Here is a 26,064-nt window from a genome sequence, read left to right as displayed (position 1 = left end):
CCACTGAGACTAAAATAGAGATTTTTCATTGTAAGGCACAAACACACAACACATCTACAGTCAAGCACAATGGAGGAAGGTTGATGATTTGGCTTGTTTTGAAGCCACAGGACGTGGGGACCTTGCAGTCACTGAGTTGACTATGAACTTGTGTCAAAGTATTCTAGAGTCATATGTGAGGCCATCTGTCCAACTGACTCAGGGTTTATGTTATGGACTGTTTTTATCAGGTGGGATTATATTCTAAGTTGGGTTATACTCTCTGAGTGGTTTATGTTTGATTTTCTTGTACTTTTGTGTTCTCGTTTGATCATTTAGTTTTCTGTTAGCTTCTTAGTCATTCTTTCATCATGTTTAGTGTGTTTCTGTTTGCCTTCAACCTCACGTGTCCTTTCATCTGTTTCCCTGTCATGTCTCTTGTTTCCTGTTTTATTTTGATAGTCATTTGTCCTGTATTCAGGGTATTCAGTTTTGCATCCTCACTGTCTTGTTATGTCTAATTAGTCCCCGCCTGTTTCCCATCCCCTGCTTGTCCTGCTTGTGTATTTAAGTCTTCAGTCTTCGTCTGTTTGTTCTTTTGTTTGTTTCTTCTTATGTTTGTGTACTTCGTTGTTAGTTTGTTTTTCCAAAAAAAGCTGCTGCTTTCAGTCAAGTTTTTGTCTTGGAGTCCTGTGTTTGGATCCAACCCCTGCCTGCCACACAGCTCAACATGACACCAAAAGCTAAGGCCTGGTCTACAACAGGACAATGATCTCAAGCACAGCAGCAAATCAACAGAACAGGCAAAAAAAGGAACGAATAAAGCTGTTGCAATGGACGAGTCAAAGTCCAAACCTCGAGGGGCCTTAATTCCCCCACAGTAATGTGACAGACTGATAAAGTCTGATTACTTTTGGTATTTTTTGTCATCCATTGTTGTTTTTATTTCCATGTAGAAACTACAATTAATAAAATAATAAGCAATAATAGCAGTGTTTCAAAATCGGCCCACGCTGAAAGCTGTTGAACCAACTTTTGTTAGCACCTTTTAGCCCGTGAGGTCTGTCATCATCACTGCTGATCATTACTCTAACGCTCACCCAAAACAAACAAACTAAAAAGGTTGTTTGTTTTGTAATAGACTAAACACTGAAACTTGGGTGTGTTGTTGTTCTTTTGCTGTGATGTTCTGTTTTGCTGTTTGATCCCATTATTTTCACTGAAAAGCACATAGTGATAGTGCAGACAATGGGCTTGTTTTAAGGCAGCAGTTTAGGGAGTAATCGTTATTATTTCAGGAATCAGGGAACTAGCTAACACAGAGTCAAGGTGCATGATATGGGCTTCTGCTTGCTCAACAGTCCTGAGTATTCTTTATATTTTTCATTTCATTACAGAAGGTTCAATATTGTCTTGCTGAAATATGTAAGGCCTCACCTGCAAATGACATCATCCGGATTGGAGAAAATCTTGCTCTACAACTTGTTTAAGTCTTTTAGCATTCATCTCCAGGTGTGTATGCTGTGAATTCCAGTCATTTCCAGACATGAATGCATTCCCATAGTATCAGAGATGGTCCCTCTCTGCTTGCAGAGTATCCATGTTTTCCAAACAAAAGGAATTTTAAATTTCAATGTGTCAGACCACAGAACAGTTTTACAATTTAGCTCAGTCTTTTTGGAATCACTGGGTTTCTGGCTTCTTGGAGCTTTGGGTGGCATTTGTGAATAGCACAACGAACTGTGTCCACAGAGAGTCATTTCTGGATATTTTCCTGACTTCCATGACAGAACCATGTCCATTTTTAAAGCAGTGCTGTCTTATGACCTGGAGATCACAGCCAATTAATACTGATTTTCAGTCTTTTCCTTTGCACAGAGATCTCTTGAGATTTCTCTGAATCTTCTGGTAATATGAGATATTCAAAGTGTTTGCAGTTTTACACATTTTTACATGAATATTGTTTTTGAATTGTTCCACGATTTGTTAATGTGTTTTTTCCTGCTTCTTTTTTGTTGTTCTTTTACTTATTGGTGAATCTCGACCCATTTTGACTTCTGAGAAACTCTTCCTGTCTGAGATGCTCGTTTTATACCCAGTGATGTTGCTGAGGATAAAGTCATTATTTAAACCTCGATGAAGGTTGAAAAGGATGCTTGGACTTGCTGAGCGCAACATATGTAATGTAAACTCCACAGTGAAATCCACGAGGCTATTATTAGAAAGTTGCGTCAGGGCAAGGTGGCGAGCCCTCACCCCGCCCCTCTGTATGTGTGTGTGTGCTGGCGAACATCATTGTCAGCACCGCAGTCAGCGGAGCGCTGGTGGTCCCTCCTTCTTCCACATGGACCGGAACCGCGCGGCACGTGACCCGGAGACCGTGGACTGAGAGAGCTTCTCACACCGCATCATGGCTGCATCCAATGCGGCCGCGCGATACCGAGCCGTCTCCCTGCTCTGCTACGGGGCTCCGCTCTCCCTGAGCCGGCTGCTTCTGCTCCTCTGCGCCTGCTCGCTGCTGCCAGCCCCGGCGCTCGGGTTGCTCGGCTTTCGACCAGAGGAGACCGGGACGGAGCTGTCCGTGGAGGACGGGGTGCTGAAAGCCACCGAGGGGACTCGCTTCATACTTCGGGTCTACTATTCCACCTCCTCGCAGAAGCTCAATCGTGCTCGTGCCAACAATGCCGCGCCCTGGATCGCCTTCATCGAAGAGCCAACTCCCGGTAGAGAGGGGCAAGTTCACCCGAAGCGAAACATGTGCATGGACAAGAACGCCAGCACCTCCGACATCGAGGTTTTGGGCTCTTTCAAGTCTGCTTCCAGTCAGAACTCGGTGCTGGTGGAGCTGCTGGCCAAAGACCTGCGGAGAGGGGAGAAGATTAAATATTATTCCATGTGCGCCTTTGACGGATCCAAATGGGAACACTACCGGACTAAAGATTTTTGGGTGGCCGTGAAGGAGCGCTCAGCAGTGCCGGAGCTCTGGCTGCAAGTGCTGGTCTCCGTCCTCCTGCTCGGGCTGTCAGCTCTGTTCAGCGGGCTGAACTTGAGCCTGCTGGCGCTCGATCCAGTGGAGCTACAGGTCCTCCAGAACAGCGGCACCGACACCGAACAGAACTACGCGCGGAAAATCGAGTCTGTGCGTCGGCATGGTAACTATGTCCTGTGCACTCTACTGCTGGGGAACGCGATCATCAACGCCTCGCTCGCCGTGTGGATGTGCCAGATCCTGGGCATGACCTGGCTCTCCACGGTCATTTGCGCCTTCGGGATCTTCTTCATCGGGGAGATTCTTCCACACTCGGTCGCATCGCGCCACGGCCTGGCCATCGCATCCAAAACCATCTGGGTGACACGGCTGCTCATGGTTCTCTCCTTCCCCATCTCATACCCCATCAGCAAGCTGCTGGACCTCATCTTAAACCAGGAGATCTCCAACTTCTACACCAGAGAGAAACTCTTGGAAATGTTGCGAGTCACCGACCCGTACCACGACTTGGTAAAAGAAGAGCTCAACATCATACAGGGAGCACTAGAACTGCGCACCAAAACTGTTGAGGACGTCCTGACTCCGCTGACCGACTGCTACATGCTGGCCTCGGACGCGGTGCTGGACTTCAACACCATGTCCGAGATCATGCAGAGCGGATACACGAGGATTCCGGTATTTGAGAACGAGAGATCCAATATCGTGGACATTCTGTTTGTGAAGGACCTGGCGTTTGTGGACCCGGACGACTGCACCCCCCTGAAGACCATCACCCAGTTCTACAAACACCCGTTGCACTGCGTCTTTAACGACACTAAACTGGACGCCATGCTGGAGGAGTTCAAGAAAGGTGAGAAGGGTGTTAGAAGGGAGTGGGTGTGGCATGTTAGCAGGTTGCTGGTGCTTCAAGTTTATAACTTAAGCTGTAACAGACTCTGTAAGTAACCTGGGTGAGAAAAGCAGGTGAGAGGTGGCAAAAACAAACAAACAAACAAACAAACAAACAAACAACAAAAAAAAACCCAACAACCCCGAAACATTCCTGTTGTGTACTTGAACTTGATTTATCTTTGCACTCATGAGTCCTGTTTTTAACAAGAAAGTTTTTTCTGCAGTTCATCATACTTGTGATGCTTTGCAGATGTTTTCCGGCGCTTTGAAGTGCTACAGTTGAGAAAGGGAGCAGGAAGGACTCAATGTCTCACTGCGGCACTTGTGGCATTCACACAGGGAAATCAAACCCTCTAATAAACTAGTATTTAATGTATGAACTTGAGACGGCAACTTGTGTACTGACACATAATTTGTTTTCTGCCACCTTTAAATTCGAGAATGATATGGGCCCTGGAAGTTGCAGCTGAGACAGCTGACCTATCTTTTAGCAGCAGTGCTTAAACCTCTTTCATCTCCAGATGGAATGCAAATATGCACTGTTGCAATCTGAAGCTGAAAAGGAGCTGTTCTTTTCCCCCTTTTTGTGTTTTTGCAGTGTGCACAGCTTCCCCTGCAGATTCGAAGCAGTCTTCCACCCTGCATGCAGGCAGCAGGCTGTTCCATCTTACTCTAGTTTTAAATGGGTGGGGTTCGAATTGGCCAATCACAGACCTTGCTGCTTATCACCGCCTTCCTGCATTCTCAGGGACCCTGCAAAGTCAGCACTTTTTTCTGCTGTGTTTGTGGTGAGGAGAGGAAGATAAATAGAGGACACCTTGGCCCAGGCAGACTCTGTTTGCGGGAGACGTTTGTATTTCTGTCTGTTTTGGCACAAAACAGCGAAAAGCTTTCACTGCCAAATGTCACAGAGGGGTTTCTATTTATTCTGAACATCTTTTTAAGCGTGTTGTAGTGAAATGCTTTTGGAAACATTTTATAAACTTGGTAATGGTAGAATTTTCCAGAAATGTAAGCTGTTTGACTCTTTAGCTTTAAGCACAAAAAGTTTGTCTTGTCTTACACATCCTGTAACAGACAAGCAAGACCTGTGTGTGGATTTAAAATGAGCTGCATATATTTGGATTATGTAGTAGCTTGTACTGTATGAAGCCAGATGCCATCAGAGCTGCAGGATGAACACAAATATAGTTCTTGTGTCGCTCTGCAACAAAGGGATCTGGATGAGATAATCTACACAGTCAGAGGATTATAAACAAGGTCTGTCCTTGGTGTGTGTGTGTGTGTGTGTCTCCCTGTGCCTCCTTGTCTCTGTGTAGGCACTGCAGCAGAAAAACTCAGGCCCTTTTATTCATTTCAGTGAGACTCCTGCAGTAGCTGGTGCTCACAAAGAGAGCTGCAGGAAACACACAGCTGCAGGGTGATCTATGGCACCGTGTAAAAGTCTTAAGGCACCCTTCATTTCTTTAAAACTTTCTAGGAAATGGGAACAAATAATAGTAATAAAAGCAATAGTCAATGATCACCTTTATTCTTTAACACAGCCTGAACTCTCTTAGGCAGATGTTCTTCTCATTTCTTTAAGTAGTCTTCAGGGTCTGCCTTTTGCTCTGTCCTCTGTTAAAATGATCCCAAACTGCTTCAATAATATTGAGGTTTTACTATCCAGGCATGCTTATACTGCATTGGCGGTGTGTTTGGGATCATTTTTGTGCTGAAATACGAAGCTGTTGGGATTCAGACACTTTCCAGATGGTATTTCACAGCGGGTCAAAATCATCATGTGCTTTGTCTTTATTCATAATTCCATCAGTTGTGAATTGCAAACACCATTGGCTGAAAAGCAACTGCAAAACATGTTTTACCGATGGCTGTAGACACGCATTGTTGCACCTCTCTCCTGTCTTCCTTCTTGCATATTGATGATGGTTCACATTTGGATTCATCACTCCAGAAGACCAGATTTCTGCTCATTTTCAGTTCTCGTGTGATTTGTTAGATCTCTCCTGTTAAATCTTTCCAAAAAAAAATTCTTATAGACATGACTCTCATATACTGTTCATCAACTGTCGATAGATTTCTAGGCCTTCTTCTTCTTTTGTAGGTTTCCTCGGATTCTTTAAGGACACACTGCACAATATGTGAGGAGATGAGATATGACGTGTTTGGCTAATAACTCTTTGGGAATCAACTTGTTAATTTAAATATACTATTTTATGCCTGTTAAACTGTGCTATTTTTGGCATTTTTATTGATCCCATTAAAACATGAAAATGATGTGTTTTTGTGGCAGGTTGGTAGTAACAAAGTGTCTAAAGGTACAACTCAAAACTGGTTCTTTATTAATTGATTTGTTCTGTGTAGACACCACCCTGGTTCATCCTTGGAAAAAACAAAAACATCCCTCTGAAAACGGTTAGGTACAAAGACTGAACTGGAAATGAGTGGAAAAAATCCCAAATAAAAACTTTAAAAGATCTTTTAGAAAGCCTGAAGAATTATCGCTTTAAAAATGACAAGAAAGTCTGACTGCTTGGAAGCAAAATACTAAAAAATAAGCAGTGCCTCAAGTCTTTTTGCACAGTACTGTATAATGCATCAGTGGTTGCTCGACATATGCCTGCTGGCTTTGTGGGCTGATTTGAGCCAGAGCTCTTTCAATCATCAAGAAAAAGGAACATAAAACTAAAGAAATGAAATTCTAAGGAATAACTACAAATAAAGGGCTGATTATCTTTTATGCAAACACAGTTTTGCACTTTAGCCTTAAAGCATGATCATACCATATTTATTTGCATAGCATTTAGATGATTAAACAGAGCAGTCTGCAGGCCACAGGCATATTTGTTCAGCAATAAGCACAAAGCAATAAGGACAGTGTTGAAATCTGGTGTAGAAAACCTTTTGTACAATTTTCTTGCTTATGTGCCGCCTTGTCGTCATGCAGATGGTATCATATGTAGAGCAGGATTTCATAAGAGCCAGATTTATGTTGGCTTTTTTGAGTATTATGTATTCTTTTAAAAAAGAAGTAAAAGGCACAGTTTTAGTAGTTTTAGTACCAAAATATACTTAAAGTATCTAATATGCTTGCAGTGACCATTTTCAGAGGTATATACATTATATCATTGGGTAATTCTAATGTTTTAGCAGGAGATGCCATCCCTCGTAAAGCTCTAGATACACACTCACGGTTACTTTTGTGTTTTCAGTTGTGAGGAGTAGTAGAAGTACTGAAGTTACCAAAGATGAATATGAGCGGAGCTAGAGCCTGGTCGCAAAAGATGTTGACATTAAACCTCAGCTCTGGCTGAAAGGTCAGTTTACATCCAACCTTTTCTTTCGAGTGCATTTAAAACATTGTAATTATTGCTAAAATTACACTTCAGACCTAAATTCTGACTATAACAGGGAAAATAGTTAACCAGTGTTTAATGAGAGAGAGCACATTAGCTGCAGTGCAGAACTGCAGCACATTAGCTGCAGTGCAGAACAGAGTAACAGGAGGGCTGGTTAGCAGAGGTGATAATTGATTGAAAGTAAGTAAAACATTGATGTGACTGCATCTGAAGGCAGGTCAGAGCTGCAGCAGAGAGTCTGCTGGTCTGGTGAGACTGCACAGGGATTCTTTGGCCGGAATGCTAAGCAGTGTGTCTGGCACAAATGAAAGCAGCCAAGTAACACATTTCCTGTTGTGTACAACGGCAGCACCAGTACAGGGGACCTTTAGTTTGCCAGGCATAGGGTTCTTTAAACAGGTGGGAAGCTGAATAAGAGCCCTGCACAGAAAGCTTGATCAAAGTGGGTTTAACAGAGAACTGAAACTAGGAAAGGAGTTTTGTCAGTGAAAGTCAGATTTCATTACTACCACCAAAAACACTACAGTATGAGTTTTCACTGATGGACATGCAGTGAAAAAAAAGAAGAAGTGAATGTTAGTTTAGGTCAGCTTTATCTAATGACAGGCATCAAGTTATGCTGTCCTTCTAGTGTAAATTCTTCATCCCTTTACACTATTTTTTCTTTTTCTGAATCCTCTCCCTTCTCTCAGTTCCCCTCAGTATGCAGTCTCCAAGGAGGGAGAGTATAAAATATTCAGTGTGCTGTATTTCTAGTTTGTCTCTCCGCCATCTGTTCTTTCTCATGTCCACTTCTTACATTTCAGTCCATAATCTGTTTAAGAGACATTTTAGAATGACGCATTTTCAAATAGGAACTATTTTCTTTATATGATTTCTTAGTTTTGCATATTTGTCATACTTGCCTGTTTTCAGATCATCAAACAAATTGTAATATTTTAGTAAATACAAAATGTCATTTTTAAATTATCACTTCATATATCAAGGGAAGAAGTTATTCAAAGCTACCTGGCCCTATGTGAAAAGTAATTGCCAACTGTATCTGGAAAGGGTTACAGAGAAGTTTCTAAAGCTGTGGGACTACAGTGAACTATGCATAAATGGAGAAAATCTGGAACAGTGGCTGGCCTACCAACACTACTCTAAGAGCACATCGAGAACTCAGAGAACTCAAAAGAACACTCGCCTCAGTTAAGATCAGTGCTTACGATTCAACAGTGAGAACGTGAGTGAACAAAAATGGCATCCGTGGGAGAGAAAACCACTGTCGACCAAGAGAAAACAGAGGCTCATCTTAGATTGGCTAAAAAAACATCTTGACGCCCTCCAAGTCTTTTGGGAGAATATTTTATGGACTGACGAGACAAAAGCAGAACTTGGTGAAAGGCTTACATCCTGTTACATCGAGTATAAAACTAGTTCAGTGCTTCATAAAAAGAACTTCATACCAAAGGTCAAGCATGGCGGTGGTAGGTAGCCTGGGACTTTGTTGCTGGATGACTTGCTGTAATTGATGGAATCATGAATTCTGCTGTCCTAATGGAAAATGTCCGGACATCAGTTAGTGAGTTGAAGCTCAAGAGGTCTTGAGTTATGTGGCAGGACGATCATGTGAAACACAATAGCAAGGTCCAGCTATATAATTCTTTCCTTTCTCTGCTTTTTGCTATGTTTTTTTAAAGTAAGCTATATTTAAAAACAGCATAATAAAACTGGACATTTCTTTGGTGATTTGAAAGATTTGATGGTGACAAAGATCCAAAAACAGCTACAAAATCAGGAAGAGGATAAATATTTATTCACAGCGCTGTAATGCTCCAACCATAAACTGTGCAGAGAGACGAGTACATCTTTCTGTGAAGAGAGGCTCATGTTATTGATATGGCTGAACTGTAACATTAGCTAGCAGCACAGGGTTTCTGTTTTGTTTTTTCGGATTGAAAATGTAGTTAAACAGAAAGAAAATAGTGCCTACATAAATCTGTTCAGCCACATTTGTGGATTTAAAAAAAATAACAGAGTAATGGTTTCAGGAAAGAGCCTTAGATGTTTAATAAATGCATATTTTTGGCAATTTGATCCTCTCAAGGGGAGTGCCTTTTTGTTAGGCAGACATCTCTACAGCCAATATCTCCAAACGGGGGAAATCTAACATAAATAACGCTAGGAGCCAGATGTAAAACTTGTAATTTTGACCTTATGTTGAACTTCCCCATAAGTGGCTTGGGAAGAAAGGCAAGTTACATGAGGACATTTCACCTGTCATCCATGAGGCTTCTTCAGATCTGAAGAATTGAACCTTATGAATGCTATGCATCGTTTCTTGTGTCTTGGTTTTGCTGTAGTCAGTCCCTCTTTACAGGAATGAAACCTGTAGGATGAGCTCAGTTCAGACATGTCAGCTGCCATAAGAAGACATAGTTTAAAACAGCTGGTGCAAGGAGACATTGTTTCCAGGAGTTGAAGGTTTAAAGGAATCCTAAACTTTTGATAAGATTAGTTTGTCTAAAAAAAGTTGCAAGGCTATAGACAATAAATAAATAAATAAATAAATAATAAATAAATTAGTAAAGTATGTTTAAAAAATGTTTTGTTTAAAATGTACTTAATTATCACATACACTTCTACCACTACTATTACAACTAAAACCCAACAACTAATAATAATAATAACAATAACAATAATAATAGGAGGAAGAAAAGGAAAGACAAAAGAAGAACACAATAATCGCAGGTCAACTGTGTTTCTGTTCTATTGTCAATAAATTATTGTTTTATCTTTTATGATGCTTTATATGGTATAAAGATGCTTTATATGTCTATATTTTGACTTATGTAGACCAGTTAAAGCTACTTTAGTTTGCCCTGAGACCTTACGGAGGAAGCTAACCCAACGCCATCTCCCCAAGTGAAATGAAGGCAGCCATTTTCTTTCGTTCTTTTTTTTTATTCACCAGGATGGCAGTTGAGCTTTGTTTTGAGGCTGGCCTGAAATAACACTTTGCTCGTTTTTAATGATATGATTGATGCCTTTACAATATAGCTGTTAAAAGTCAAGAATAAAAATGTTAAATTCCAAAACACTTGCTTTGAATAAATGAAAGATGTAATTGTGCAAGGAAAGACACTGAGACATAGTTGCCGTCTTTAAAAAACAGAATACTGTGAGAGAACGCACTGCACATGAGCCTCTCTCAGTCCACTTTGGATGTACGCCTGACCTATTTATCTACAAGAAACACTGCCAGAATCCAGAATCGTGTGCATTTGTGTTAGTCTGTGTTTGTGCATCAGTGTGTGCGAGGTAGTATTTGGCAGGCAAAGAGTGTAAGAACAGAGAGCGAGGAAGTTCATTTGAAGCCAGGCTGCTGAGAATAGGAGGGGCTACAAACAAGGGCTCACTCTTTACTCGGTGAACTCGCTCTTCCATTATGTTTCCTACACATCTCAAACAAAATAAGATCAAAAGACAATCCTGTCAGCCTGACTAAGCACTTCATCATTTTGTTTTGTTTTTCTCCTTTGTAAAATATGCTCCCAAACAAGATTTTCATCCAGCAGTGCATGGATTATTAATTATGCCATTTATCTTTGGGAACGCCACAAGATGCTACCTCCAAAAGCGCACACTCATCAACCTGGAAGTAAACACAGCAGGAGCATGCAGACTTTCATATGATGGATTGTGTTTTTGCATCCAGAGCGCCCTTTGTATTAAATCCCATCTGCTGTTACACCCACTCCATTCAGCTCCCGCTGGCGCTCCACTTACTGAACATCAGACAGCACAGCTCCACTCAGTCATTATGCCTCATACTGTGCAGTGGAAAGGGAAGGAGCATTACTTAAATCTAATCCAGAGGCTAAATATGAAATCTAATCATCTTATTTGACACACCAACACTTTACAGGATAACTGTATTCCAAGTCTCACATCTCAAGAATCAAAAGGTCTACTGTTAGTAAGTCAAGTTAAACAAATTCAATCATCATTTTATAAAATTGTTTCCAGCAATCGATTGCCTCAATTTTAAGGGTCTGTACTAGGGTAGCTTTGCATGACTTATACTTCAAAATAATCCTTGTTTATCTTATACTGAGTCTTTGTGCAGCCCATAATTCCCTTAAGAGGTGGGTTTTTAGGAGCTTCCCCTCTCCTTCTGACTTTACTTTGTTCTGATTGCCTGTTCCTCGTAAACATTACAGAGTTAATCGGCAGGTGGGCGAGGCTTCTGTGCTTAGAGCCAGAGAAGTGTGAATGAGATGACCATATTACGAAGTTGTGTTTGTTTGTTTGTGACATCATCGTATCGTAATTTTTTAAAAAGACTGACGTCAGCATGTTGCAATAAAAAGAAAATGTAATAAAAACAAAGCAAAGTTGTAAGTTGTTGCCCTTGAGGGGGAAGTGCTCTTTAATGTTCTGTTGGTTCTCTGTTTGTTCATTATTGTGTATTCTTGTTTGTCACATTTGACTTCACTGACTTCTAGTTCTGTGTTTCCCTTTTTTTCTAGTTATTTTCATGAACTTTCTGCCTTAGGTTTATTTTGTTATATTCTATTGTTATTTTCTTTCCCTTGTGCCCTGCTGTGTAAAGTTTATATGTTTGAGTCTGTTGTCAACTGATTGTGTATTTCCTCTTTTACTTTGGTAGTCTTTTGTCACCGGTGCTTTACATTGAGTTCTACTTCCCTTGTCTTGTTGTTCATGATTTGTTTCTGCTGTGTTTCCCACCTGCTTTTTCAAGCCTCAGTACCTTTGGTATTTATTGTCTCAGTCTCCCCTTGCCTTTGTCGAGTTGTCCCACATTGCTGTGTGTACCCCAGTGTAGTAATTCCTCATAACTCTTGGATTTTATTTTTTGTTTTTAGACTGTGCTTTTTTTGACTGCTCCAGCATTAAATGCATATGTTAAATTCCACCTGTGTTCTGCATGTGGGTCCACTAACAATCATCACACTCCACACAGTTTACTGTGACAACCAGTCATGGATCTTACTGGAGAACATCCATATAAAAAATGAAACACTGGGGATAGAAGCTACTATCACTTTGATACTCATCTTCATACAAGGTTGTTAAATAATAGTTCAGTCAAAGGTAATGACTTTGCACGCTGCTGTTGAAATTTCTTTTCCATTAGTGATATTTGTGAAGCTGTGTAAAAGTTAAACAGGACCATATTGCATATTGTTTTAAATATTAAAAAAGGTTATATTTACAGCTGGGTAATCTGAATGGATTTCCTTGTATTTATACATACTGCAAATGGCTTTGAGTGAAAAGTGACACTGATTCGAGACTCACTGTGCATGCAGGGAAGTCCCACCTCGCCATCGTGCAGCGTGTTAACAACGAGGGTGAGGGTGACCCTTTCTACGAGGTGATGGGCATCGTGACCCTGGAGGATGTCATTGAGGAAATCATCAAGTCAGAGATCTTGGATGAGACAGATCTCTACAGTATGTGTGCAAACACACGTGCATAAGCTCAAATGTACGTACGTGGTCAAAATACATGGAAATGTAAGAGTTAATCAGGCTGTTTTTATGTGTCTAAGCTGATAATCGCACAAAGCGTCGTGTTTCTCATCATGAGCGAAAGCAGCAGGACTTCTCCATCTTCAAACTGTCAGAAAATGAGATGAAAGTGAAGATTTCCCCCCAGCTTCTCCTGGCAACACATCGTTTCCTCTCCACAGGTAGCAGCCAATCAAATCGCCTCTCTGTCTGTCAGAGCGCTTACATTTCTGCATAATATGCAACAAGAACATCAGTGTTTTAGCAACTGTAACAAGAATATTTGCAGCGTTTGTCTTCACCCAATCCTGTATCTTTTTGCTTTTTTTCAGAAGTGGAGCCCTTCAAACCAACACACATCTCAGAGAAGATCTTATTGAGGCTCATCAAACACCCCAGTGTGGTTCAAGAACTCAAGTTTGATGAGAAGAACAAACGAGCCTCTCAGCATTTCCTGTTCCAGCGCAACAAGCCAGTGGACTATTTCATCCTAGTGCTACAGGTACCTGTAAGAATTTGACCTTCCGCCATGGCAGTAATTAGCTATGGCTATGATATCCTGTGTGCCAGTCAGTCAGATCACGTTATATTTCTCCAATATTATTTTGCAGGGTCGAGTTGAAGTAGAGTTTGGTAAGGAGGCACTGAAGTTCGAGAATGGAGCGTTCTCTTATTTCGGGGTCCCGGCCATCATGCCAGCAGGTACAAAAGACTTTCCCAAACATCATTGAACTTACAAATATATTAGACCACCACCGAATGTAAGGTTTATACCACAGCAGTCTTAGATTAACATTATTGTTAATTTGCAACATCGTTTTTTTATGTTTCTATAATGGTTAATACGCTAGTATGCCCACGCTCTTTAATGCTAAAACATAGTTATTGTCTATTAAACTTACTATTTTAGAAAAAGCAGAAATAAAATAGTAAAGCACTTTTTTATTATCATGCCAAATTGGACTTACTTACCCTCATAATAACATAAAATCGTGGGTATAAAATATGAATTCAGTCAAATCAATTTAATCATTTTTCATTTTTAAGTTTCTAAAACATTTGTCTTGTTTGGTTTGTTTTTTGTATCACAGGTGATTTAATAAACTTGTTAAGCACTGTGTGTGGCCTGATTATTAACCTTTAGTATCTGCTGTCAAAATGATAGAAGCAAAAATCAACACAAATTCACAGAAAAACTAAAAATGAGTTTATAAACCAACGAGCATGAAGCCAGAACTCCACATACTCTGAAACAGCTTCACCATTTATAAATATAAATACTGCAAATTCATCATGACACACCAAAAAAGAGTATACAGAAGATGTAAAACCTCCACCCTAGACTGTAACGCACTTTCTATCAGATATAAACAAATGAGTTGCCAGATATCAAACCTTTCCTTGATCAGTGAGAGGATTTTAAAATCAAAGCAAATTTGAAAGATTTAGTTCTAGTTGAAACTCTAAAAATCTCGGCATGTTTTTAAGTAGTTTGCTGATGAATGTTTTTTTAAAGCAACAAGAAGACTGATAATAAGAAAATTTGTATTTTATTGTATTTGTCTGCTTTGAAGAGTATAGTGATAATTCACAGTTTATTCATTAAAGATTATGATAGAATGCTTTCAGTTGTGCAGTTATATATGCTTGTTAGGCACATAAAGTTAAAGGCACAGATTTTTGTTTCATTGTAATTGAATAAAAACATACACCGTGTTCCAAATTATTATGCAAATTGTGTCATAAAGATTAAATAAGTTGTTTTTCAATTAAACCCATGGATGGAATTGTGTCTCAGGGCTCTTTGGATGACTGAAATCAGTCTCGGACACCTGTGATCATTAGTTTGCCAGGTGAGCCCAATTAAAGGAAAAACTACTAAAGAAGGATGTTCCACATTATTAAGCAGACCATCATTTTCAAGCAATATAGGAAGGAAAAATGATCTCTCTGCTGCTGAAACGTGTGCAATAGTTGAATGCCTTGGACACGTAATGAAAACCTTTGATATTTCACGAAAACTTAAGTGTGATCACCATAATTTTAAGAGATGTATGGCTGACTCACAGCACACACAGGTTCGTGCAGATAAAGGCACAATGATGAAGGTTTCTGCCAGACAAATACATGAGATTAAGTGAGCAGCTGCTAAAAGGCCAAAGCAAAGCAGCAAACGGTGCTGGTGCCTCTGGAGCCCTGCGAACATCAAGGTGTAGGATCCTCCAGAGACTCGCAGTTGTGCATAAACTTTCTATTCGGCCACCCCTAACCAATTCTGACAAGCAGAAATGCCTGCAGTGGGCCCAGAACTACAAGAAGACTAATTTTCAAATAGTCATGTTCCCTGATGAGTGCATTGCAACCCTGGATGGTCCAGATGGATGCAGTGGTGGATGGTTGGTGGACAGCCACCATGTCTCAACAAGGCTGCAACGTCAGCAAGAAGGTGGTGGAGTCATGTTTTGAGCCGGAATCACGGGGAGAGAGCTGGTTGGCCTCTTTAGAGTCCTTGAAGGTGTGAAAATGATCCCTGCAAAGTATGTGGAGTTTCTGACTGACCACTTCCTTCCATGGTAAAAAGAGAAGAACTGTGCCTTCTGCAACAAAACCATCTTCATGCAAGACAATGAACCATCTCCTGCAAGGAATACCTCGGCATCATTGGCTGCTATCGGCATAAAAGGAGAGAAACTCATGGTGTGACCTCCATCCTCCCCTGACCTCAATCCTACTGAGAACCTTTGAAGCATCCTCAAGCAAAAAAAAATATGAGGGTGGAAGGCAGTTCAGATCCAAACAGCAGCTCTGCGAGGCTATTCTGACATCCTGCAAAGACAAAGTAGAAACTTTCTGAAAATTCACAAGTTCCATGGATGCAAGAATTGTAAAACTGCTATCAAATAAGGGCTCCAATGTTAATATGTAACTTGACCTGATGTTTTTGATTGAAATAGCTTTTGATTTCAGTAAAATTGATCTACTAATGCTGCAAATTCAACAAATGACCATTTTCACTTCTCTACAACCTATAAAATGTTTTGAAACTCTGTGTGCGTAATAATTTGGAACAGTGCATTTTAACTTTTTTATTTTTGAAAAACATACTGTTTTTATTGGCAGTTTTGTTGAGTAACATTTGAATTATACTCTAATGGTTGATGACTCGAAAATTATGCTGACTGTCACTTGACCAACTATTTAGAAAAATTAGAGAAAGATATAATTTGCATAATAATTTGGAACGCGGTGTATTTAAATATTAGGTTAAATGTAAAATGTGAGATCTGCCATTTGCATGTGTCCCTTAGTGACTCCACCATGAAGCAAACACTGTGTAGTGAATGAACACTAGTTCCCTAAACATGCATAATATACTGCTTGAGTGAAATTGTGCAAACACATAGTGTATTTGTGAAAATGCTCTGAAACTCTTCAAAAATCTTCAGTTGTAGCATTTAAATGCTCTGAGTGGCAGCATTTAAATATTTAAATATTATTGTAAGATTTGTGTGGTAAGGAGTCTAACAGTATTAAATATTAGATATAACAGGGCGTAATGTGAACACTTCTGAGTCTTTTAACTGCCATGCAGCTGCAGCGACATCCCTGAGATCTTTCGTGATTTGACTGACACTCCTCTACCATTTTTCTGTCCTTGTTAAAAGATACATGTTTGATATCATATCCTCCTTTGCAGTCCACAGATCGCCCTCTCGTAGCAGCGGTTTGGACCGCTCTGAGTCGATGCTCTATGGGGGAAGTATGAGCCAGCTGAATGGAGGGGGGAATGTCTACCTGCCAGACTACTCTGTAAGGCAGCTCACTCACCTTCAGCTCATCAAGGTAAAACCTGAAACTCACATGGTGTCTGAAAGCGTTCTTTTCATTTGGAAAGACGACATGCTTTACAATGCACATGTACTCTGACTTGAATGGAGAGGGAGACGGTATAACCATGACTGAAAAAAGTTCATTACATTTATTAACTTTTTGCTGAGACTAAATATGAGGCTACATGTTGGAATTTTCTTACTTCATTTAATTTGGGGATTTTGTTGAAGGACCATTATCGGCACCAAACCAGAGACTGAACTTCATAACGGGATTATTTTATAAAATTACAGAATTACTGAAATGTCTGAACGCTTATTGTAGATCTACCATAATACATAAGTAAATAAAAACTGTGCTGCCAGCATCTGTGTTCCATCTCATTCATAATATAACATTAGATTAATACATTCTGGTATGATGGGCTCTTACATCACATTGGTCAAGGAACAAATATTTAGTTTTCTGGTTTGTTCTTAGGCTTATGTGACTGCTCTGAGTTTGCTGAAGAACTGTATTAATGAAGAGCATGTTTGGAGGAAGTCTGACATTCCCAAAATCTTTTGCTCATAGATCCTTGGAAGAAATATTTCCCTGACTGAAATTCGGACTGAAAAAACTCTGGTCACTTAGGCGTCAGCTATCAGAACAAAATGAAATCAGATAAAAGACAGACGGGGGAAAGTGTAACACAAGATTGCCCACAATCTTGTGTTATTATTGTAGGGTCTACCTTACAATATAAAGCGCCTTGAGGCGTCTGTTTTTGTGATTTGGCGCTTTATAAATAAAATTGAATTGAATTGAAAAAAAACCCCAAAATTAAATCCACCCCCACAGTATACAACAAATGTTACTGGGATAGACTCAGATATATTAAAATCCCTGTTATGGTAAACTACAAACTGAGTTCTGATCAATATGAAGAAACTAAGTTTCAGGAAAAATATTAGGATCAGTCCTTCAGAGGACCATGCAAAGTCACAGTGTAACTAATGACGGGAGAATTCTCTTCATTTCCATCTTTTTGTTCTTTACATATCTCAATCATCACAATCATCCAGTCGCCTTCAACCTTGGCAGTACAGTGCTATTACAGTGTACACACACACTCACAGCCATATTTGTTTGGATATCAAATATCAGATGCAGAACATTCACTGACATTATTGTATAACCAAATCACTTACTCCTAAATTTAACATCACCACTGAGTGCTAAAGCGAGCTTGTCCTTAAAGCTTCAGTTTTTTTAAACAGTAACTTAATGATTGCCTTTCCTGGCAGTGGTTAGAGGGCATCGGTGTCTGAGTGGACGAGGTACTAGTGATGAAATTCAGTTTTCTCAGACGACTTCTCGCAGTGTTGAAAGAAAGCTATACTGTGACAATGGTGCAACACAAAAGGCCTGAGGATCATTAACGATGACACAAATGATCTTGAGACAATGAATATTTAATGAGATCTCTCGAACTAAGCAGCAGACGTTACCGTCCTCATTAACATTGTCCTTGATTTCATCTCACTTGTAGCAAAAGACAAAAAGAAAGTTGACCATGACAAGTAAAGACAAGTCTGATATGATGGGCGTTACATCACACTGAATAAGGAAAAAACATTTAGTCAAAAATGGACAAAAATAAGAGATTTTTACACTATTAATTATTAGATATAACAGGGTGTAATAAAATCGAATTACACAAAAACTTTTAGAAAAGAATAGGTTCACGTTCAACTCTTAATAATACCCATAATCCTCTGCTTCTATGTATCAGATCACCCGGAGTCACTACCAGAATGCAGTAACAGCTACCCGGATGGACAGCTCCCCTCAGACCCCTGATGCTGACACCCGTCTGACAGAAAGCAACTCCCCGACCCCCGGGCCTCCAGCACCAGAGCCCACCACCACCACACTGATGCCCCCAGACCACACTACTGCCACCCTTATGCCCCCACCCAGGGAGCCAAGTCGGCCCAGTTCAGCCCGAACCCGGGGACAGCAGTCCAGTGTGCCACACAGCACCTCCCTGCTGAATGAGAAGAACCGCATTGTCCGTAAGTATCCTCGACTCCAGAGACATGGAGTCATACCGTGACAACAGGGATGACTTGAAGCAGGTTTCATGTCACAGTGATGTCAGTAAGAGATTATGTGAGCCATCAGAGGTAGAAAGCCATGCCACTCCTGCAAATGAGTTTTTTCCTAAATCAATAAGGGTGTAATATTCAGTATGACTGGAATTGAATACCCTGAGCTCCCTAAAACAGCATGTTTAAAAACGAGTGAGTGAGAGATAAAACCACAGAGTGAAATGATAGAGACAATATTAATGACATGAGCTGTGTGGGTTTCTTCGTTTTTTCTACTTGAGAAAAAGTTTAAGTGTAGGGTCGGCCCTGAGAGCTGTGTAAGTATTAATTTCCTTAAGTAATTAATTTCTGGTTTTTGGATTAAAATTAAACATTAGATGGCAAATCAAAGTTTAAAGGATTTCTGGTTAGATGAGGTAAAACATTAAGGTAAACATGTACTGACCACATTTACTATTCCATTTCTAATTTTTAATGTCATTATTATTCAAGTAAACGCTTCTTTTGACTTATTATTTAATGTATGTTGACATGTCGCGACAAATGCTTTTGACACAGAGTCTCTACAGTCTTGGTTGAAGACTGCAGCTCGACCAAAATGAACTTTCTGCCTTTGAAATGGTCAGTTTGAAGGCTGGGACCAGATCTGCAGTCACTCACAGTCAGTTGCCATCTTCAAAGTGATTTTAGTGCATCGAGACAGCAATAAAACAACAATAGGACGTCATCAGTCTGCTATCAGTTTGAGATTGAATGGGTTGACAGTTACATGCAAGCTAGTATAGTGATAGTATAACTGAGATAAATTGGTGAAAAGTACCGATGTGCTGCATTCTTCAATCACAGAAATTCATATTAAACGACTTGAACATTAAACTAACTACTTACGTTCAGAGGCTACCCACCTGGTAGGTCAGCAACAGAAATTCTGTTGCTGCAAGACAACAATTTAACTGCAAAATGACACAGGTGCTCTGCAGCGGTTTACAGGAATATAACCACATCACAACCAACTGAGTTGAGTGTCCTACTGCAAACAGATGCCTTGGTGCATGCTGACTTAGACAGATTGAAGCCTGTTGGAAATCTGTCTGCATTTATAAATTAGCCTACCTTTGCCAAATTGCCTGAGGCCGATTGCTGTCAGTGCAGCTCAGACCACAGCAGTTTGTGGCGTTGCACGCTGAACTTCTGGGCACTGAAGTTGTGACTGCATCTACTTTAAATTTGCTCCAAATGTGAAAACATTCAATGCAAACATCAGCCACTGATTTTTTTCCTCTAGTGTGACTGAGCCATTAAGAAGTCATGTTAAAACCAATATTAGGATAGTTAACATAAGCTTTTTTTAGAATTGGTAATATATAGTGCTTTTCTACTTTACCTGAGCACTCAAAGCACTTTATACATCTTGGCTCGTTCACCCATTCATACACGTGCTTTTTCTCTGCCTTTTCTACATAAGTGCTTTCACATACACTCATAGTCCGATGGATGCATCAGAGACATGGTGTTAGTATCTTGCCCAAGGAGTAGATGGTACCTACCTGTAGTGATAGAGCCGCCAATGGACTCTAGTCAATGGAGTCCATTGGAGGGTCAGGACATTGTTCCACATGTAGGACAAAGTTAACCCACTGCAGACCTGCTGTCATTGCTGGAAATATTCAGTTTGGCTGAAGTATTTCCCTGGAAACTACTTCAAATACTTCAAAAAGCTTTAGGATCAGTGAATCCTAAAGTCTGTAGGATTCACTCACTTGCTAACTGGTGACCTTTATCAACTCTACTAGCATATAGCAAACAGGAAATTGGAGAGACTTTGTACCAGGAAACTGAAAGGTTAGAGCCATTGTCACCTACTATCTAATCTAGAGTTTCAGTGAGTGGTTGCTATTTTATTTTCATTCATAATTATTATACTAAACAATTATGTTGTATAGTTTATTGTTCAACATTTGGTATATTAAATTATCTACTCTGTAAAGTTATCCAGTTTTTTAAAAATGCGATTTCCTCAGAGTCTAACATGGGATTCAAACATTTCAAAACCCAAAACCAAGAAAAACATGATATTTCTGCTAAAAACAGTTTTATTCACTAATCAGTAAAAGATTTCACATCTTTTAAATGTCCAGTAAATCCAGTAAAAAATCCAGTAAAACAAACTACATCATGTGTTTTTTGATGTACATGTTTCTGTGGATGTGTCTTCTGCAGGTAGCAAGTCTGATGGCCAGAAGAGTCCGAGTGATTCGGTGTTTCTGAGGATGGATGAGATCCCCTACATCAGAGAGGACAGATGTGAGCCTGGTTAGTCTAACGGTTTATGTTAAAAAATAAACGCTTCCACACAAAATATAGACACGGGTACAGAGAGGAAGTCACGTCCATGTCTTTAACGGTGACAGCAGACATGAAACCTATACAACACTAAAATATTCCAAAAGAACACACTCGTCACACTACACATCATCACGGAAAATCTTTTTCTGCATTAATGCATGTAAGGCAGGTTTACCACCAGCTTGAATCCTTGAAAAAAGCTTGAAATCTCCAAACACAAACATAATATAACAGATAGTTTTAGCACATGGCTCTCAAACTTAGCACAGAGTCACACAGGACTTTAGTCTGTCCTCTAGCAGAGACCAAAGCTATTTATCACTGACAGGTCATAATCTCTCTCTCTCTTTCTCTCTGTCTCTCCCTCTCAGACATGGCCTCTGTTCCCATAGAAACGGACACATCCCCTTTCATCAGCAGCCTGTCGCTGAGTGGTTCAGAGGACACACTGGGCAAGAAACTGCTGCTCAAACTAAGTCAGTCACACACAAGCCACCTATTCACCAACCCTTTCTATTCATTTCACTCACTTCCTACTTGGATTTGATTCACATGCAAACTCAAACACACACACACACACACACACGCGCGCGCGCTCACACACACACACACACACACACACACACACACACACACACACACACACACACACACACACTTAAACATACATTAGTGTTTTGGACTTGCCTGCTCTGTATTCTCGTGCTGTTTCTGGACGATGATTCCAGCGCTTTGTGTCAGATCGATGTGTAGGAGGCTGCTGCTGCTGCTGCTGAATTTGAAAAACAAATCTTCATGAAAGTAAAACTATACACAAACAACGACATATGACATTTGAGTTTTGTTGATTTGGGTATTTCTATGCAAATCGTTTACTTCTCTTCATTTCAAACTGAAATGAAAACCTCAAAGAAATAAAGCTTTGTGCACGCAGGATTAAAAGCGTTGCAGAAATTAGAGACAATAGAAAGTCAAAGATAATCAACAACTTTAGGTGAATATTTAAAGTGAATACAGGTGAAAAATCACTGTTAATGAGAAGTGAATCAGTCCTGAGATAAACCTTTCTCAACTTCAAGGCAACCGATTGAGGCGATTTCCAATGAGATCACAGGATACGGGTAATTGACATGACACAGGGCAGTAAATACATTAGATTGTTACCTAAGTAACTGGAGCCTGGAACTCACCATTCAAAGCAATACACCATGAGCAGATTGCTGCCTGTGTGGATACAGCTTAACAAATGCTTACAGAAGCCTGTAAAGGACGTTTAAAGTGAAACTGAGTGAAACTGAAAGATTGATTGATTGAGTAAAATAGAACTAAATGTAATGCTCCACATATGTATGCTTAATATGAGTGAAAACTACAATCTCCATCTGGTGTATAAAACAAATTTGACTGATTTTTATTCCAGTTTGCAAAGAATTGATGCTTTTGGTTTCCACTGATTGTTTAGATCAAAGTGTTTCCTTCTTTTTGTTGAGAAAATTACTTTTTGGTTCATAGAAACCTGTTACTTTATGATACTTCATCCTCAAGCGCAATGATGTGTTTTTATCTTTTTACGAGAAACTAAAAACAATTTTAAAAACCCAAAAGAAAAGAAAAGAATTTTATTTTAAACAACAACAACAAAAGCCTCAGCCATGTTGATTTATCAGAAAGTCTGGACATAGACAGGCGATTGATAAACAGAAACATTTCAATGTGTTTCTAGTAAAAATTACACATTAAATTAAGATCCAAAGCCTTACAATGCTAGTAACTGGCAATAATATGTGACCTTAGTTAGAAGCCAAAATAAATGCTGTCTTTAAATTTAAATCTAACAACAGTATGGTAGTTTCTAGTAGGTGTATGACAGGTACACCGGTCCTTCTGCATTTAACTGTTAATGTGTTTTGTTTCCTCAGGCCACAAGAAGAGGAAAAAATCTCGTGAAGGGGAAAAAACACCAGAGGACATTTCAGAGCAGCCGCTGGTGAAAACCTAGCAGAGTGTGTGTGAAACAGCCCAGAATACACTCCATCATGTGATGGTTCTTTAAGCTGTTTGTAAAGACAAATGTGGCTGCTGAATTACAGCTCTCAGAGTTTTATCTGAAAACACACTCCAAAAGCCCGCACTGTTGGAGACCGTAAAGTGGGCCAGTTTCCAAGAATGCACAGAACCTGTGGGTGGAAGACACCATCCTAACAAAAAGCGGGGGTGCAGCTTTAGCAACATGCACCAAACCCTTCGCTCTTTGATTCACTGTATCAAAGAACACAAGCTTCAGCTCTATGCCATGGCTTCTCATCTCCAGGTTCTTGTGTGGATGCACATGTGTAAAGAAAAGACTGTGAATGTAAAAGATTTATAGAAAAATAGGGGTTTTTTTTACTCACGTAAGACCACTTCTTCAATGGAGCTAAAGACACTGATGTTGCTCGGGAAACAGAGGGAAGACACCAAAGATGTTGCTGTTTTGTACGTACTGCTCCAAATGCACAAGTGAAATTATAGTAAAGGTTCTTTTAGAGGCAGCCTGATTAGCACCCTTTAAATAATAATTAGAGTTTCAGCCTACAGTGCAGAAATACTATCTATTTGCATTCTATTTGTTAACACCTGCATTTTATATACTGCAAATGAAATATGCACGCATTTTCCACCAGTTGCTCACAAAATGTGGTCACACTGAGAAATAGTGAAATAGCATACAGCGATTCCTGATGGTATGGAGGCCTAGAAGTGCCAACAGAAAGAAAGAAAGAAAGAAATGAAAACATCAGTGCCCAGCATTGCTGATGCTTGTGTGGTGTAGGCTATTACAGCAGTGAATTCACATCCATAGGGATGAATGCCATGTACGAATATAATGTAAACCTTTCGATGTGCCCACGTGTTTCTACCCATGCGGTGAATCGATTCAGTAGATGAAGACAAATATATGGTTATGATAATATATTTTTCAACTGCATGTGGGTATTACGATTGGAGCTCTAAACCTCCTGTTCATTTTATTCATCACTGAGTCTGAGAATCATTTAAGTGTCTGTAAAACGTGGGCTGGAGACAAATCTCCTGTTGAATGTCAAACACAAAGTCATTCCCTGTCTTGCTGAAAGCGATTAGCTTAGCTTGGCCTAAATCCTGGAGTCTGGCGCAATTTGCTTTAAGCGGCTAAAATCAGCGTTTTGTTGTGGTAACAATAAAACATCCCATGCAGAGGTGTTAGCAAAGGGCTAGTGAGCATTTAGTTGGTAGACACTACGGCCAAAAAATGGCCACCATGATGTCATCTATTTGTTAGAGAAGTCTCATTGTTGGGGGTTATGCGGGTTTCATGGATGCCATGTTTTAAACTCATGGCTCAGAACATCAGGAAAGTGTTATTTTGGAAATAATCCAGCATTGAAATATTGTTCTGCTCTGATATTTGCTACATGTGCTGCAGGCAGTGCTGAGTGTATGAGAAACTGTGGCTGCTGAGCCACAGAGCCAAAGAGGATGTAATGATTATATAACTCTCCTTAAACGTTGTTAGCGGAGGTGGTGGTGCGGTCTTTAAAAGGCTCTGTTTGTTTTTCTTTTTCCTTCATGTATCCACCTACAGTTCATACGACAGCAGTGCTGAAAACTCCCAGTGCCAGTTTGTGGATGACATCATCGCTTGAAATCATGCTCCTTCTCGGTTTTGATTGTTGAGACATGTCGCTTTTTTGATCACTTTTGTGAAGTATAATATCCTGCAACTCTTATTGTGTAGGAAAAAGATTCAGTAATAATGTCTGACGGCCCAAATCATTCAGGTTTTTGGTGATCTGTGAAGAGCTGCCTCTGAACCTGCGCTTTCTGTTTGTCTGCATGGTACAGCAGGGATGGGATGGGAGGGTGTGGCACTGTCACTGAGGTTCAGGATCAGATTTGTGCCACTGCAGCATAGACCTGGAGCAGGAGGAGGAGGAGCAGAAGGAGGAGGAAGAAATGTGAAAAGAAGGAAAATGCACTTAAAGGCCTAAAATTTGACTCGCCGATACAGTTTTGTTTCCTGACTGAAGCCACTTTGCTGCATTACTTTGTAAAATGTTATCGTGCTGCGTCATCTGCACTTAAAAACTCTACTTGCATAATTGGTTGGAGGGGAGGATTAAAGACCTTGATTTGTTTAAAGTGAATTTTGAAAGACAGTCAACAAATTAGTGAGAAGCATTAGCATCAAACAGCCTCGCCCAGCAGTACAAACACATATTTAGGAACTAGTGGGAGGGGTGCTTTTCAACTCTGCTCATTGGTTAATGTAACAGGAGGCCAGGCAGAGAGAAACATCCCTCCTGAGTACAATACATGAAACCTGCTGAATCATTTTGCTGCATTGGGGCACCAGCCTCAGCCAATCAGCAGCATCCTTTGAGGTCAAATCCAGACAATAACAGATTCTGCTGCAGGACGTTGTTGATTTGTTAGGTCGGTTCATGCTTCCTGCTGTACATCTATTTGAGCTTCGGAGATCAGGATGCGCTCATAACATGTCTGAGATCAGTTCTGTATATTCACTATTTCTGCTATGAGACAAGGTAATGTCAGCTGATGAGTGCAAATTTGTTTTCAGCTGTTTTCACTGTACTTTCTAACAGAAGGAGCCGAGCTGCAGACATGTACAGACAGCATTTCCTTGGAAATATGAGAGTTTAGTACTTGTAAAATAGAAAAGCAACTATGTGATGTTTTTTGTATCAGAATATACAAAAATACAGAGTTCCACAAAATACTGAATTTTAACAGTCTGATGTGTTTATTTTATATTAAAGACAAATCTGGTGATGATATATTATGGTTTATTTTTCTTGCTTTAAACATTTCCCACAAGACCAAACCAACCAACATGATCTTATTGACAAGTGTCGTTGGTGCATTATTATTATTATTATTATTATTATTATGATGAAGCTATATTATTATTACAGTTACAATTACATAATGCAATTATATATTGTATTATGAAATACAATGAAACATTAAGTTTTTGTATCGGTATCAGATCAATATCGTTGACACCACCCTTGGTA

General features: G+C 39.9%; 2 protein-coding genes across 2 annotated transcripts in view; one reads left to right on the top strand and one right to left on the bottom strand.

Annotated features, from left to right (window-relative positions):
• hoga1 (4-hydroxy-2-oxoglutarate aldolase 1) overlaps positions 1-2,280 on the bottom strand; it is a 61,206-nt gene extending 58,926 nt beyond the window's left edge. Inside the window, exon 1 of the mRNA XM_076884598.1 lies at positions 1,417-2,280. The gene's annotated coding sequence lies outside the window, so the exon portion shown is untranslated. The remainder of the gene's footprint in view (positions 1-1,416) is intronic.
• On the top strand, positions 2,265-25,771 carry LOC101479798 (metal transporter CNNM1). The gene is made up of 10 exons (XM_004571790.4): positions 2,265-3,818; positions 12,537-12,680; positions 12,779-12,919; positions 13,070-13,239; positions 13,349-13,439; positions 16,435-16,580; positions 18,343-18,625; positions 20,882-20,974; positions 21,379-21,483; positions 22,927-25,771. Exons 1-10 carry the CDS (start codon positions 2,390-2,392, stop codon positions 23,004-23,006), a joined length of 2,682 nt encoding a protein of 893 aa, XP_004571847.1. The 5' UTR covers positions 2,265-2,389; the 3' UTR covers positions 23,007-25,771.
• Positions 25,772-26,064: the final 293 nt, after the last annotated feature.

Source organism: Maylandia zebra, linkage group LG6 (assembly GCF_041146795.1).
Source record: "Maylandia zebra isolate NMK-2024a linkage group LG6, Mzebra_GT3a, whole genome shotgun sequence".
In the NCBI taxonomy this organism is placed as follows: domain Eukaryota; kingdom Metazoa; phylum Chordata; class Actinopteri; order Cichliformes; family Cichlidae; genus Maylandia; species Maylandia zebra.
This window is presented reverse-complemented; position numbering and strand designations above follow the sequence as displayed.

Bases quoted from the DNA above. Each gene is read 5' to 3' on its own strand.
- LOC101479798 (XM_004571790.4), top strand. From the start codon at position 2,390: ATGGCTGCATCCAATGCGGCCGCGCGATACCGAGCCGTCTCCCTGCTC. The intron at 13,440-16,434 runs GTACAAAAGACT...CCTCCTTTGCAG, and splicing joins CCCGGCCATCATGCCAGCAG to TCCACAGATCGCCCTCTCGT. The intron at 21,484-22,926 runs GTCAGTCACACA...TTGTTTCCTCAG, and splicing joins GAAACTGCTGCTCAAACTAA to GCCACAAGAAGAGGAAAAAA.